This window comes from Balaenoptera ricei, chromosome 3, assembly GCF_028023285.1.
Source record: "Balaenoptera ricei isolate mBalRic1 chromosome 3, mBalRic1.hap2, whole genome shotgun sequence".
In the NCBI taxonomy this organism is placed as follows: Eukaryota; Metazoa; Chordata; class Mammalia; order Artiodactyla; family Balaenopteridae; genus Balaenoptera; species Balaenoptera ricei.
The window spans coordinates 131720498-131734870 of NC_082641.1; the positions used below are offsets into that span (position 1 = coordinate 131720498).

Here is a 14373-nt window from a genome sequence, read left to right on the forward strand (position 1 = left end):
GTAATGATAGCTACTAACAAAATAATTAAGTCCCAAACATACTTCACCCAGTAAAAAATTGTTATTAACCTCCCCAACTGGCCAGCTTGGGATCATTTTCCCCATCTCTGTCAAATATTCTAATATTACTGTAGTTATATAACAGTGTAAAGGCTATCACAACTAGAGAAAAACAGGACAAGACAGAAAATGCAAACTGTTAAGCCCAGAACTAGGGTTACTGCTAAGCATATATTATCACCATGCAAATGTATCCACCTTATAGTCAAGTAAAAGACTAGAAGTCATTTTTGGCTTACCCTGTCGTTAACATCACATTCTTAAACTAAGACAAGATTTTATTTCATTTTATTTCTTTGGCTGTGCCTTGCGGCTTTCGGGATCTTTGTTCCCAACCAGGGATTGAACCCGTGCCCCCTGCGGTGGAAGCTCAGAGTCCTAACCACTGGACCGCCAGGGAATTCCCAAGATTTTAGAGTAGATAGATTTTAAAGTTTTTTTTTCCTGGATTAATATTTTTATTCTTCACAAACATTCATTTCTTCCATCTTTTCTACCTAATAATGCATTTATTTATTTAATTAAAAATTTTAAAATTTGTTTTACAGTTTTTAAAGGTTACTTTCCATTTAATTATTACAAAATACTGGCTATATTCCCCATGTTGTACAGTACATCCTTGAGCCTATCTTACACCCAAGAGTTTGTACCTCCCACTCCCCCACCCCTAGAGTCCACCCTACCCCAACCACTAGTTTGTTCTCTGTATCTGTGAGTCTGCTTCTTTTTTGTTATATTCACTTGTTTGTTGTATTTTTTAGATTCCACATGTAAGTGATAGCATACACTATTTGTCTTTCTCTGTCTGACTTATTTCACTTCACATAATGCCCTCCACATCAATCCATGTTGCTTCAAATGGCAAAATTTCATTATTTTTTATGGCTGAGTAGTTATTCCATTGTGTGTGTGTGTGTGTGTGTGTGTATACACACAACTTTTTTGTCCTTTCATCTGTTGATAGACACTTAGGTTGCTTCCATATCTAGGCAGTTGTAAATAATGCTGCTGTGAACACTGGGGTGCATGTATCTTTTCGAATTAGTGTTTTTGGTTTTTTTTGGATATATACCCAGGAGTGGAATTGCTGGATCATATGGTAGTTCTTTTTGAGTTTCTGATTTTTTTTTTTTTTTTTTAAAGAAACGTTGCTCTTCAGGGTATTTTTGAAGGTCGCTGTGGTGATTAATGATATGTGATGTGTCAGGACAGGGCAGTGCGGTTATTACCTTTAACATATACTGTATTCTTTGTATGATTTTAGAATTCCAGTATTCTAGAACCTATGACTGAACTAACTTAGCTGTTGACTTCTTTATTTCCATGTATCTGATACATTTATCATTATCACTCTAGACAATGAACCAGTTTTTCTTTGGCTGAAAGAAGTAGAATAAGCATTTCTGGCTGAATACTAACAATATATCTACAGCAACATCCTTCCTCCTACTACATACCTTTGCTGGTATCAGTTTGGATATTCAGCTTATAATAACCAAACGATAGTAATTTACTAGAATTAGTCAGCAGTTTTGTGATGACACAAACCTATTTAAATTGATACGTAGTTTTATTAAATACTTCTTTGAAATAGTGTAGCCTTTTTTAAAAAAAGTTAGAAACGAAGAAAAATAGTTAACGCGTTTTCAGTTATACATAAGTACCTAAAAAACTGGCATATAAAAAGGTTAGCTGCACAGTATAATGAATGATTCTCACTTAGATGCAAATGATCTTTAAGCAAACTTTTTCTGTAAAGGGCCAGATAGTCAGTGCTTCAGGCTTTGTGAAACATGCAATTTCTGTCACAACTCGTCCACTCTGCTGTGGTAGCATGAAAGCAGCCTCAGACAAGAGGTAAAAAAAATGAGTGTGGGGCTTCCCAGGTGGCGCAGTGGTTAAGAATCCTCCTGCCAAGGCAGGGGACACGGGTTTGAGCCCTGGCCCAGGAAGATCCCACATGCCGCGGAACAACTAAGCCCGTGCGCCACAACTACTAAGCCTGCACTCTAGAGCCCGCGAGCCGCAACTACGGAGTCCGTGTGCCACAGCTACTGAAGCCTGTGTGCCTAGAGCCCGTGCTCCGCAACAAGAGAAGCCACCACAATGAGAAGCCCGCGCACCGCAATGAAGAGTAGCCCCCACTTGCCGCAACTAGAGAAAGCCCATGCGCAGCAACAAAGACCCAACGCAGCCAAAAAAAAAAAAAAGAAGAGTGTGGCTGGGCTCCAATAAAACTTTACTTATGGACAGAGAAATCTGAATTTTATTTACTTTTCATACATTGTGAAATATTCTTTTGATTCTTTTTCATTTATTTCAAAAGATAAAACTATTCTTAACTCATGGGCCATAATTCTCTAATCCCTGGCCTAGAACAGTGCTGTCCAGTAAAGTAGCCCTTAGCCAAATATGGCCCTTGAGCATTGGAAATGTGGCTCATGCGACAAGAACTCAATTTCGAATTTTATTTATTTTTAATTACTTTAAGTATAAATAGCCACACATGGCCATTGGCTACCAAACTGAACAGTGCAGGTCTGGAATCTAATCAAGCATCTAGACTAGCTGTGCCCAGTAGATTTATACTGTGAGCCACATCTGCAACTCAAAGCTTTCTAGTAGCCAAGTTAACAGAAGTAAAAGAAACAAGTGAAATTCAATTTTAAGAATGTATTTTATTTAGCTCAGTATATAAAAAGTATTATCTTATAAAATATAATGAAAATAAATAATTACTGAGGCATTTTACATTCTTTTCTGGGGACTAAGCCTTTGAACTCTCGAGTATGTTTTACACTCAGCACATCTCAGTAGCCACCTGTGACTAAAGACTACTGTAATGGACAGTGCAGCTCTAGACCGTTTATAGGAAATACAGGGAATACAAGGAATATAGGGAATACAGGGAATAGTGAAACGAGTTACAAGTCACCACAAAGAATTAACAAGTCCACAATGCAGAATATGCTACAAAACAACTTATCTGGAATCTTCAAATTGAAAAGGCAATGTTATGGAAAGAAGTGGGGGATTATTCTAGAGTAAGAGACTAAAGAGACATAACAAAATACAATGTGTGATCCCTGATTGAAAAAAGTTTGAAAAAAAAACCACTAGGGAAAACGTTTTTGGCTCAAATGAGGAAATTTGTATATACACTGGATATTAGCTCATATTATGGATTACTGTTAATTTTTGTTAAGTGTAGACAAATAAAGCAAGTATGGCAAAATGTTAACAACTGGTAAATCAAGATGGAAGGTACAGAGATGTTCTTTGTTCTCGGCTTTTAACATTCTTCAATGCCTGAAAACTTTTGTAAAAAAATGTTGAGGGAAAACAAAAGCAAATGGTTTATTTTAGTGGTTCCCACAGGTCAGATGGGCTGAACCACCATGACCTGAAAAAAATTTTTTAAATAAAATTCTGAGTTCTAAGCCTAGTCTCAGTATCAGAATCTTAAAGATGCTTCCCAGGCCTATTATGATATACATCCAGGTTTATGAACTCAAAATTAACTCACTGACAATTTGGTCAATGGGCTAAATAGGAATCATCTATTTCTTACTTGTTGGAGTAGGTGTCATACAATCCCACTTTTCCATCATCAGTTCCAAAAGCTAAGCAGCCTTCCTTGGTTGGGTGCCAGCACAGCTACAAAAAAATGAGGAAAGGTGCAGTGTTAAGGGAATCCTTAGGTTATACTTCAAGTGTTCAGTGGGAAAACTTTCTTGTTCTTTCTGTCTTCTACTTTTAAAAGTAACAAATTCTCATTATTTAAAAGAGAGAAACAAAGAAGTATTAAAAACAAAGTAAAAGTCACCTGGAATCTCACCATCCAAAACACCCCATTGGCAATTCTGTATCTTTCTAGACATTTTTTGTGGATGAACTTTATATATAATTGAAAAAACAAAAATAGGTTCAAACATTTAAATGATGTGCATGATACATTGTTGAGTGGGGAATAAAAGATTCCAGAACAATTTAGAAAATATGATTCTATTCATCATTAACAAAGCTTGGAAAGATACATCACAAACTGTCAACAGTGGTTCTCTGGATGATGGAAGTGGGAGAATGGAGTCAAGGGTGAGGTAGGAAACATTTTTTGCTTCCTACACTTCTGTACTATGGTTTTCGTTTTGAACCACAAACCTTTATTGCTTTTAGACTAAATAGCCACAACAAAAAGATATCACTTTGAAGAAAAACAAAAAAATTATACATATTGTTTTATAATCTGCATTCCATGTTTTATAATTTGCATTTTTCATGAATCATTAACATCTTCCCACATCAAAGAAAGATCTACATTATCACTTTTAATAGTTTAATACTAATCCCCATGTGGTTATATTATAATTTAATATATCTCCTATGAATGCACATCCAGGTTATTTCTAATTTCTTACTATTAGAAAATAGTGTGACTCAAACAAAACCTTAATTTTACAAACAAAGCCAAATTTCTGAATTAGGAGGTATGTAACGGGTTTGGTCAGAGAGAGTCCTTCTGCTGTTCCACTTTCAAATTGCATCGAAAATACCCTTGAAGAAGTCTGAATTCCCAACAGAGTTTATTTATATGAATAGGTATTCTCTAAAACAGAATTAGTTATTTGAAAAAAGTTCGTGGCAAGCTCAAAGAAAGCATCCTTACCGCTGTAACCTTGGACTTGACACCCTGCCAAAAAATTTTCACATCATAGTTGTTCTTTATGGAGAATGTATTCCATATACGGATCATGCCATCACCAGCACCTATCGCCAAACAGCCTGTGTCTACAGGAGAGAAAGCCAGACTGTAGGCAAACCCACCAAGGGAAGGCAGGGTCCAGCAGCACTCCAGGGTGGCCATGTCCCAACATTTTACCTGAAAAGATTAAGGGTTAGGGTCTTTATAAAGAAGGTCCAAGAAACAGGAAAAACAATCAACACTTCAAATAGGATGGGCTCAGAGTACATCAGGATAATGTAACTTAACTATTCCAGTAGGAATGAGAAAAAAAAAAAAATCAGTTATAAATTGTAGAGCTCAGAGGGATCTTAGAATGCATTTATTCCCTAAGATGCCAAGTGAATTGAAAGCACAATAAACTAGAACCCAGGCTTCCTATTTCCCAGAGTTCAGCGGCCTTTCCACTCTACTGTATCACTGTATTACAGCATTGGTAATTTTCTCATTTGGAAAACTTAAAAAAAAAAAAGGATAAAGGTGGCCTTAGGACAGTGGAAGAATCAGAATCATTATCTTCAAAAGCAAAATATGTTATCATAGGCAGTGGAAGAGGACTAAGTTTTTAATCGTCACTTGTTTAACAGTGACTTGGAAGAAAACGGTCTGTCAAACAAGCCTAGCTTATTGTAAAACAGAAAGGTGTCTCAAGTAAAGCCAATTGTCTCTTATAGAGACTGTGCCGGGAGAAGATGGCTCTGCTTCCTGAACCATAGATGAGGGTATTTGAAAGCTCAGGCTTGATGATCTCACACAGCCTTCCGTGGACACATCTACTCTTCCTTGTTGTACCGCTTTAACAAAAAGGCATCTTGGTGGTTCCTCAGCTTTCCCCTGCTTTTCTGCTGCTAATGTATTTAATGCCAATCAGTAACAGTAACTCTGAAATTGGAACATGGGGGCAAGGTGAGGTGTGAGAAATGATGTATGATTTGAAAAAGCCCTCTAATCCCATGCAAGTCCTCAATCACTGCTGTACAGTGCTGAATGCAAAATAAGCTGTTCTTACATCTCTGTCCATTGATGTGGAAAGCAGCAGCTGTTTGTCATCTTCAGTTTGTAGAGAACATAAATTAAACACAATTCTTGAATGATTCTGCCCTTCTGATGAAGCACTAAAGAGGGTATATTTCCGTCTCCAAGACTGAGAGAGATCCCATAGTAGCAGTTCGCCTCTGTGAAGGAAAAATAAGTATTAGTTCTCTTTCATGAGCAATCTGAAAACAAGTGATTTTGGGCCAGAGAGTGTGGGCCCTCAGCTGCAAAATAATTTCTGTTCATTGTTCCTTTAAGGAAATAAAAATTACATATTCTGAAATAGGCACAAAATATCTCTGGAAAAACACACACAAAAACAAAAAAAGTCACTGCCTATGGGGAGGGGAACCAAGTAGCGAAGACAGAGGTGGAGAGGGAGCTTTGGAGTTCCCTGGTGGTCTAGTCGTTAGGACTTGGTGCTTTCACTGCGGCGGCACAGGTTCAGTCCCTGGTTGGGAAACTGAGATCCCGCAAGCTGTGTGGTGTGGCCGAAATATTAAAAAAAACAAAAAGGGAGCTTTACTATATCCTTTCATTCTTTCTGAATTATACAAATGTACGGGACTACCTTTTGAACAGATTTTCCTAACAGCTTTAATTATAAAATGCCACCATAATTTGCAGAGCCACAAAGGCTTTAAGACATAGTATGTCTTCTTTGGAGCAGTGGGGGTAGTTGGGTTGTGACTAACACTTTGGGGTATTTCTATATGCTTTGCCTGTATTACCTCATTTAAAAGCAGGGAACTTGTCTGTTAAATTCACTTATCATCTCAAGCAACTAGAAGCTGGTGCTCAATAAATTTTGCTTAATGAATGGCCATAATCATCCTAAGAGAGAGGAAACACTTACATCCTCCCCTTTTTTCATGTGAAGTCACTGAAGCTCAGAAAAGTGAAGGGTCTTGCTTATGAACAGCTGGTAAGTAACAGACTGATTCTGAAATTCAGTTCTGCCTGACTTCAGAGTCCACACTTAACCACCAGGCCGTACTTATTTGATCTTTTCACAACTCTTATTAGACAGCACAGGTATTAGTTCCATGATTTTTCCATTACAAATGGCCCATTATAATATAAACCTTAGTCATTGCTTTCTCCGTCTTCTGTGTCTAGAAAGAGAAGCCCAGGAATTCCTGAGGCTAGAGAGGAGAACAAAATATGTCAGAGAGCATGACCAAAAAGACTTACCCAAAACAGCTGGATACCAGCTGTGTTGGCTGACCCTTGGGCCAATGGAGTGTCAACCAAAGGCGCTCTTTAACAGTTGGGTCTATACCCCCTCCTCTTCTCTTCAGAAAGGGCAATTTCAAAGTCATCACCCCTGCAGATTAAAAGAAGGTCCATGGACAGTCAAGACAATGAAAGTACATGCATGAAGCCACCAGCAGTTCACAATACAGTTCATGTTTAAAAGTTTGTTAGTTTGGTTGCTTAGAATTCAGACCTCATTTTCTCATGGAAATTTACACATATAGTGGTTAATACCAGTCTAGCAAATTTTGGTCAAACAAGCTCTTACAGGCTGTCTTGGCAACTTAAACATTAAGAATATGGTGTGTCTGGGAAAATAAGGTTCCAACTGGGATTGAGAACCCAGGTGGTAACACAACCCAAGATTCTTCAAAGTCGGAAGGACAGAGAGTAGGACTCCATCTTCTAGTTGGCAAGAAATCCAACAAAGGGGACAAATTTGGCAGTTGCGGTGGTAAATTCTCCACTCCTGACATGCTACTGACCAGATGTTCTTAGTCCCTGCTGTGTATGAGAACTACCACTGGCGCTTCTAAAAATACATATGCCAGGGCTCTACCCCTAGAGATTCTGATTCAGCAGATTCGAGGTGGGGTGCAGGCACCTCCAGCTGATTCTGCTGCATGACCAGAATTGAATACCATTGTATTAGACATCTGTAAGTTCAGAGATTACCCTTTTGGAGGGATTCCTAGCCGGATGTTCTCCCCACTAGGGAGTATCAGCCAAACAAAGTGTGTCCAAAAGCAGTCCACAAACCTTAAAAAATTCTGCTTTCCAAAATTATACTACTAGTTACCACTGACTGAACCCTAACTATGTGCCAAGCACTGTGCTACTTGCTTTACGTGTACTAATGCATTTGGACAAAGATGAAAAAACTTCCATGGTTTTACATAAATTGGAGAAAGAAGACTGCTATAAAGAGAAAAGCTAGATTTTTACTGTAAAGGTAGAATTCATTCTGCCTGGAGTTCCTCTCAATCTATTCAATATAAACTTAAGGTAAAAGTTCTGTTCGAAGAGAAGCTTGGGAAAGCTAGATGACTGAGGGTCTATGTAATTTGGGTAAAGTGAGCTTTTACATTTAAACAGGTACTTCTATATTAGGTATACATTATTAATTCTGCATTTGTGCATTAAAAGCTCTAGCTCTAGAGATCTTTTCCATTTCTTTGATCCAGGCCTTGCCAAGTTTAGATATTCCCATTCTCATAACAAACATCTTGCCCTCCAGGCCAAACAGTGATCTTTCTGTGAATGCAATAGAAAACCTCATTGCCAACACCAAAGCCAGATGTTCAGAGTGCAGAGAGTTCTAGCCCAGGCTAAAACTTTCTGGATAGAAAAGTAAAGAACTGCTTTCTGACAGATGACACACACTGAGGATAACAAGAAATAATAAGCTTCTACTTCTACTGGATTGATAATAGGTTATATCACAAAGGAAACGTTAAATGTCAGTCTTACCTCGGCCTCTAGAGCAGCTCCAGATACGAATGGTCTGATCTTTGCTTCCAGTGGCTAAGTAGCAGCCTTTTTTTACTGGAGTCTGTGCTATAACTTTCCCATTGGGGATTTCAAGTTCTTCTAGGGTAGAGATGGTAATTTTGTTTTTAATTTGCATTAAACATGCACTTACCAAAGAAAAATTAGTTTGCAAGGGTTCCTGAAACTTAGTTACTGTTTTCATAGATTTGATCTGTAAAATCTAGTTTTAAACATAATTCAAATTATACTATTCTACCCACTTTGTTCTTTAGGTCTAAAGAGTACTGAACCCTCTTAAATCATCTCTACCTGAATTTTCCCCTTGATTTATGGATAAACAATCTTCACCAGGCAGGGGGCACCAGGCTATGGAGTGGATCTCATCATCGTGGCCTCGAAGCCTGTGTATAACTTCTCCTTTCTTGCTGATGTCAATTATAACCACTATGCCATCCTTGTAGCTAAAAAACAAGAGTTAGAAATACTACTGAAAAATGAAGACAGACTGTCTTTCTAGGAAACATTTTGGCTTAGGAGTTATTGTGCATTTCTAAAAGTTAAGTGCATTTGGGGTGGGGGGAAGGAAAAAGAGCAAGAAATAATCTTGTTCTGTCCTTATTCCAAAGTACTTATTTCATGTTTTCTGGTTTTTAAAAAAACCCTCCCCCGTGCCAAACTCCTGGCATTAAGTTATACTATACACACTGCCTGGCACGAAGGTCAAACAGTGGACCATGCCTGTGCTCAGGGGGAACTTACAGAAGAATAGTTCTGACAGGGGCCCAGCAATTTCCCTAATTGGAAATGAATTTGTCCTAATAAACTAAAAATATCTCCTTAGTTTTACAAATGATCTTACTTTTCTAACAAAAGCTGCAGAATTCTAACTTCTAGATCTGGATATTCCAAGGCTGTCATTTTTTGAATTCAGAAGAAACTTAGAAATTGTAATAGTGTTTTTTTTTTTAATGATGAAGTATTTCAGACACAAGAAATATCTACTCTCTAGCTTAAGAAAAAAAATATTACCAATACAGTTGAAGTCCTCTGTACATCCCGCCCCAATCAAACCTCTCTCCCTTTCTTCCCCAGAGGTAAACTGCTATTCCTAAATTTTGTGTTACATTAGTCCTAGCCCTTCTTTGTATATATTCCTAAATAAGATACAGAATTACTTTGTACATTTAGAGACTTCATATAAATGGTATCATGTTGTCTGTTTTTCTGTAGCTTGCTTTTTTCACTCATTCTTTTTGTGAGTCATTCATGTTGACACGTGTAACTCTAGTTCCTGGTCAGTCGTTTATACTATTGCATAGTACTCCACCGTATGAATATACCACAAGTTTAGTTACTCATTTTCCTTTTGAAGGGCTTCCATTTGGTTTTTACTATCACAAGCAAAAAATGCTATTAATAATTTTATACACACTTAAGCCAGTTTCAGGTTTGATGCCTAGTAATAGGATGTTAAGATATACATATTTTTGCTTTACTAGAAAGTGCAAAATTGCTCTCCAAAGTGGACATACCTGTTTACATTTCCTATACACTAGACAGTCCTACAGGGAAAAATACCATTACAGCTTTATTTATTTTTCTCCTTTTATTAAAAAAAATTTTCCCCATTACAGCTTTACTTAAAAAAAAATGAAATCATAGAATATATCAAATCTCTGAAGACACAGACTTTGAAAAACCATCAAGATATATAACCTAATAGTCATGTGATCAACCTGTTTTGCAATTTCAGTCAAGACGTCAGGGACTGTTTTGAAGAACCTCTAAAAACAAATTCTGATTCAATCCTGTTTGATTGTCTTCCACCTGAAAGACTCTTCTCTTCTTCTGAATTCCTGCTCATCTTTCAAGGTCAGTTTGATTCACCCTTCTCTGACCCCTGCCTACCACCCTTTCTGCTCCCTCTCTTGTACTCCCACCAAGACAATGCTCCCATTTCATGGAGACCTCCAATCACAGACCCCTTCCATTTTCACTGTTAACTCACCCACACCTGTCTTCCTGCCCTTCTCCCCATGCAGTGCAGATTTCATGATCCATCATTATAATCACTCCTTAAAAAACACCCTTATCTCCTTTGTTCCCCCTTTCTCTCAGGGGTATTTACTCCACAAAACCCCAAACCTGGTTGAATCCAACCATCTCCTTTCTCAACCAGTTTGAGTAGTTTACTTAAAATTCATGACCACGATCCTTGGCTTGGCACTCAGCCAGGACCACAGGACCTGCAGTTTCTCTCAGTAAGTTCATTTTCCTCTTCTCTGAGATGACTGTTTTCATACCTTCTTCCTGCATCCAGCTCCTTCCCCACCCTGAACTTGACTCCACCTCTGACTTCTTCTCCACCTCTTTCTGCCTAAGAAAATCAGCAGCCATCAGAATGAAACGCCCTCCTCTTCCAACAAGATCTGTGAACCTACTTGCACCTATTTCCACATTCTCAGCTGTTCATTCTACTTGTGGTCTGGATCCAGTTCCCTGTTGACCTCCCATTATCACTCATGTATTCTTCACTGTTCACCCCTGCCACAGGCTCCCCTTTTTCTGCCTCAGCATCAGCATAAAAACATGCCTTTGTTATCTTCCATTTAATACTCCCTTGACCCCCATACACCTCCTCTGGCTTCATGTCTATATGCACGTTGTCACAACAAACTGTGGAAAAGTTGTCTCCATGTGTATCTACCTCACCTCCCAGTCTCTTGAATCCACTCCAGTTGAACTTTCTCCTCCTACATTCTTGTGCTTATGTCTAGTCTTCAAACTAGAGAGAATGAACATCTTTGGGAGAGAAGTAAATGGAGTGGTGAAGGAGTGGGGATTGCGCTCTCAGGCAGCTCGTGTGAAACAACCTTGGTGATCACTGGGGAGACAGATCCCAATGCCAGATCGCTTTCCCAATTGAGTGGGAGAGCTGAGAACCAGAGACAGAGCTGAGTCATTTGACACTTTGGGAGTAAATGTTATAACCAAGGGTAAGTATGGAGGGAAAAAAGATGAAAGAGGACATTTCTGACATTTGGAGGTTGACTGAAGAAATCAGATATGAAGAATGAGTAAAGTACAGTATCATGGAAACCAAGGAAATAAAAATAGAATGGGAGAGACAGTGAGGACCCAGAGGTCACAAGAATAAATGATACCAGGGATGAAGAGAGAGTGGTTAATACCTGTAAATGGTTTTCTCTGAGGAATAAAGCGACAGGAGAAGGCAAAGAAAATGCAAAATAAGATCATAAAAATAGATCATCAATGCAGATGGCATAGTACTTACCCAATGGCTACTAAATCTTCATGATGAGGTGAGCAAGTAAGACAGAAAATTGTCCTGGGTTCTATAAAGAGGTGCTGGCTGTCATTTCTGTTAAGCCAGTAACAGAAAACTACTCCTTTTTCATCTCCAGATACTAGTAAATCCTTTACTAGAGGAGACCAATGCAATGCTGATATTGTATGCTTTAAAACAAAACAAAGATATCTTTGCTTTTCATTTGTCAATGCTGAATTTTTTTTACTTAGTTTTTAACCTGTATAATGCTAGGCACATTATAGGTACTTAATAAATACTGTCAGGACCACTTGTAGAGCAAGACTACATTATAACCAAATGATAGGAGAATTTAGGCTACTGGGGATCAAGGAGCCATTTAAAAAATTTCTTTCTTTGACAGATTAAAGCAAAGTTCTTACTAAGATTAACTGAGTCCTTTCCTACATTCTCTAGGCAGGTATATCAATTAAACATCTAGTTTGGAAACAAGTTTCATTCACTTACAGTTTATATCAGGAGTCTTTTTCATGGTAAAGTGCCAGAGAGTAAATATTTCAGATTATGTGGGCCATATTGTCTCTGTTGTAACTACTCAACTCTGCCACGGTACTGTGCAAGCAGCCAATACTTAAAATTGTAGACAGTACTTAAATGAATGACTGTGATTGTATTCCAATGAAAGAATTCACAAAAGCAGGCAGCAGTGCAGTTTGCTGACCTCTGATTTATATGCATCTCCTTCCAAAAAAGTTTTGAGGTACCTTACAATATAGAGCTTCTAATCTAATCAACAAACACAATTATAAAAGTTACCTTGAGCAGATGAGCTAGCAAAACTATACTTGAAGGAAGAGAACTCTGGCACAGATAAATAACAATGGTCTGAGAAACCAGCAAGTCATGGTACCTGATGGAGCGCATGTTCCGTCACAACTGTTTTTGTCTCTACATCCCAGATTTTCACAGTCCCGTCATCGGAGCTGGTGGCGCAGAGGTTGTATTGACCCGGGTGATGACAAAACGTGAAGCCAGACACCCTTTCGGTGTGTCCCACCAACTCCCCTATGACTTCAAGCAAAACCAGACTCCAGATTAAACTGCTACCAAGGATTCCTGGCAGAATCCTTCTGCTGTTAGATGGTGATTGGGGCCTCACTTATCCCATGGAATAACAAAAATTTCCAGGGACTCACAATCAGAAACCCCAAGTGTTGGTATTGGCTCTGCCACCTGACTTCAGACAAGTTTTTTTATCTTCTTGGGCCTCGGTCTTCTCAACTGTAAAATACCATTCATATCACTTGATGTGCCTAATTCTTAGGCTGAGGAGCAGCTCAAGTGAAGAATGTAAAAGGGATTCCTATTTAGATCTGGCCAGAAGTCATTTGGAAAAGAATAAATATCTGGCATGCCATATCCCAAGGCATAATCAAAACCTAGTTTGGAGCCTGAAAGCATCCGGCTCAAGTCATTCATCTTACAGAAATGAGTATCATATATTTGTAGGATCTCTCTTAGGACCTGGAGCTGTAGGCAGCACCCAACCCCAGGAAGGCTCTCAGGGGTCCCGCACGCATTGGGTTGGGGAGGAAGGCCTAGGTGTTATAAATGCCTGGCGAGACACATGGATAACTTTTCAGTAAGCCAGCGGATCCACGTGAGAGCGCCAGGAGGCGGGATCACTCAGCCACAGCGTGGTGAACAGCCAACCTTGGAGACCGGGACACGACTCAGTTTAGATGACCGTGAGCAGACCCTTCTCCCTGCCCGAGTCTCAGTTTCCCCATCTATAGAGAGGGGGGTGGCTGGACACGCCCACTCGGCGCCCCTGGGGAACGCAATTAGTGCAGGAAGGCGGGGGCCAAGAGGTGGGGAATTACCTCGAAATGGGGACGTCCCTGGGATCACGTCCGCTCCCGGGCCCACGCGGACAAGGAAGACAGAGGTCCGCGCCGCGAAGCCGAAGAGGCCCCCGGGCACGGCATCGCTGCATCGGGAGCAGTACCAGTTAGGGGAGGGCGGCAGCGTGCGCGGTTCCTGTCCCATGATCACGAGCAACCAGGGATGAGGGAAGCAGGCTCTGAGGCAGACAGTTCGTAGCCCTACGCCGGAGCCGGGAAGGGGGCGGTGTTAATTTACAGCCCCGCCTCTTGGGGCCCGCCGCTACGGCGCGCGCGGAGGTCCAGGTCTCACTGCGCGAGCCGCTCCTGCGGCCTCGGGGCTGGGAAAGGCTGGGCTCCGCGGGCGGCTCTTTGCCCCACCAATGCCGCCTGCGGCTGGAGGGTCTGGTGCTGCTGGTTAGGTATTGTCACTTGCTACAGCAAGGAAGGTTAATTAAGAGGTTAGACTGATGGAGTCACCTCCCCGCACTGCTGGTTTATTCTCTGGACCTGTTCAACCCTATCCCATCAAATATTTTTTTAAAGCTATGTGCCGGGGCGCCTTGGTAGCTCTGGAGATGCTTTAAACGTATCTACAAGAAGCCAATTAACAAAAA

At 39.9% G+C, this 14373-nt stretch overlaps 1 protein-coding gene across 7 annotated transcripts in view; it reads right to left on the minus strand.

Annotated features, from left to right (window-relative positions):
• The window catches only part of GEMIN5 (gem nuclear organelle associated protein 5), a 46503-nt gene extending 32517 nt beyond the window's left edge, over positions 1–13986 (minus strand). For 5 of the 7 annotated variants that reach the window (XM_059917570.1, XM_059917567.1, XM_059917566.1 and 2 more), the window contains exons 1-9: positions 13757–13986; positions 12784–12944; positions 11880–12061; positions 8894–9045; positions 8564–8683; positions 7031–7163; positions 5811–5976; positions 4727–4939; positions 3632–3717 (exon numbers count right to left, since the gene is read on the minus strand). In XM_059917570.1, the coding sequence (XP_059773553.1) occupies positions 3632–3717; positions 4727–4939; positions 5811–5976; positions 7031–7163; positions 8564–8683; positions 8894–9045; positions 11880–12061; positions 12784–12944; positions 13757–13922 (1379 nt within the window). In that variant the 5' untranslated portion in view covers positions 13923–13986. The remainder of the gene's footprint in view (positions 1–3631; positions 3718–4726; positions 4940–5810; positions 5977–7030; positions 7164–8563; positions 8684–8893; positions 9046–11879; positions 12062–12783; positions 12945–13756) is intronic. The other 2 variants (XM_059917569.1, XM_059917568.1) reach the window with 1 other exon arrangement.
• Between the last annotated feature and the right edge of the window lie 387 nt (positions 13987–14373).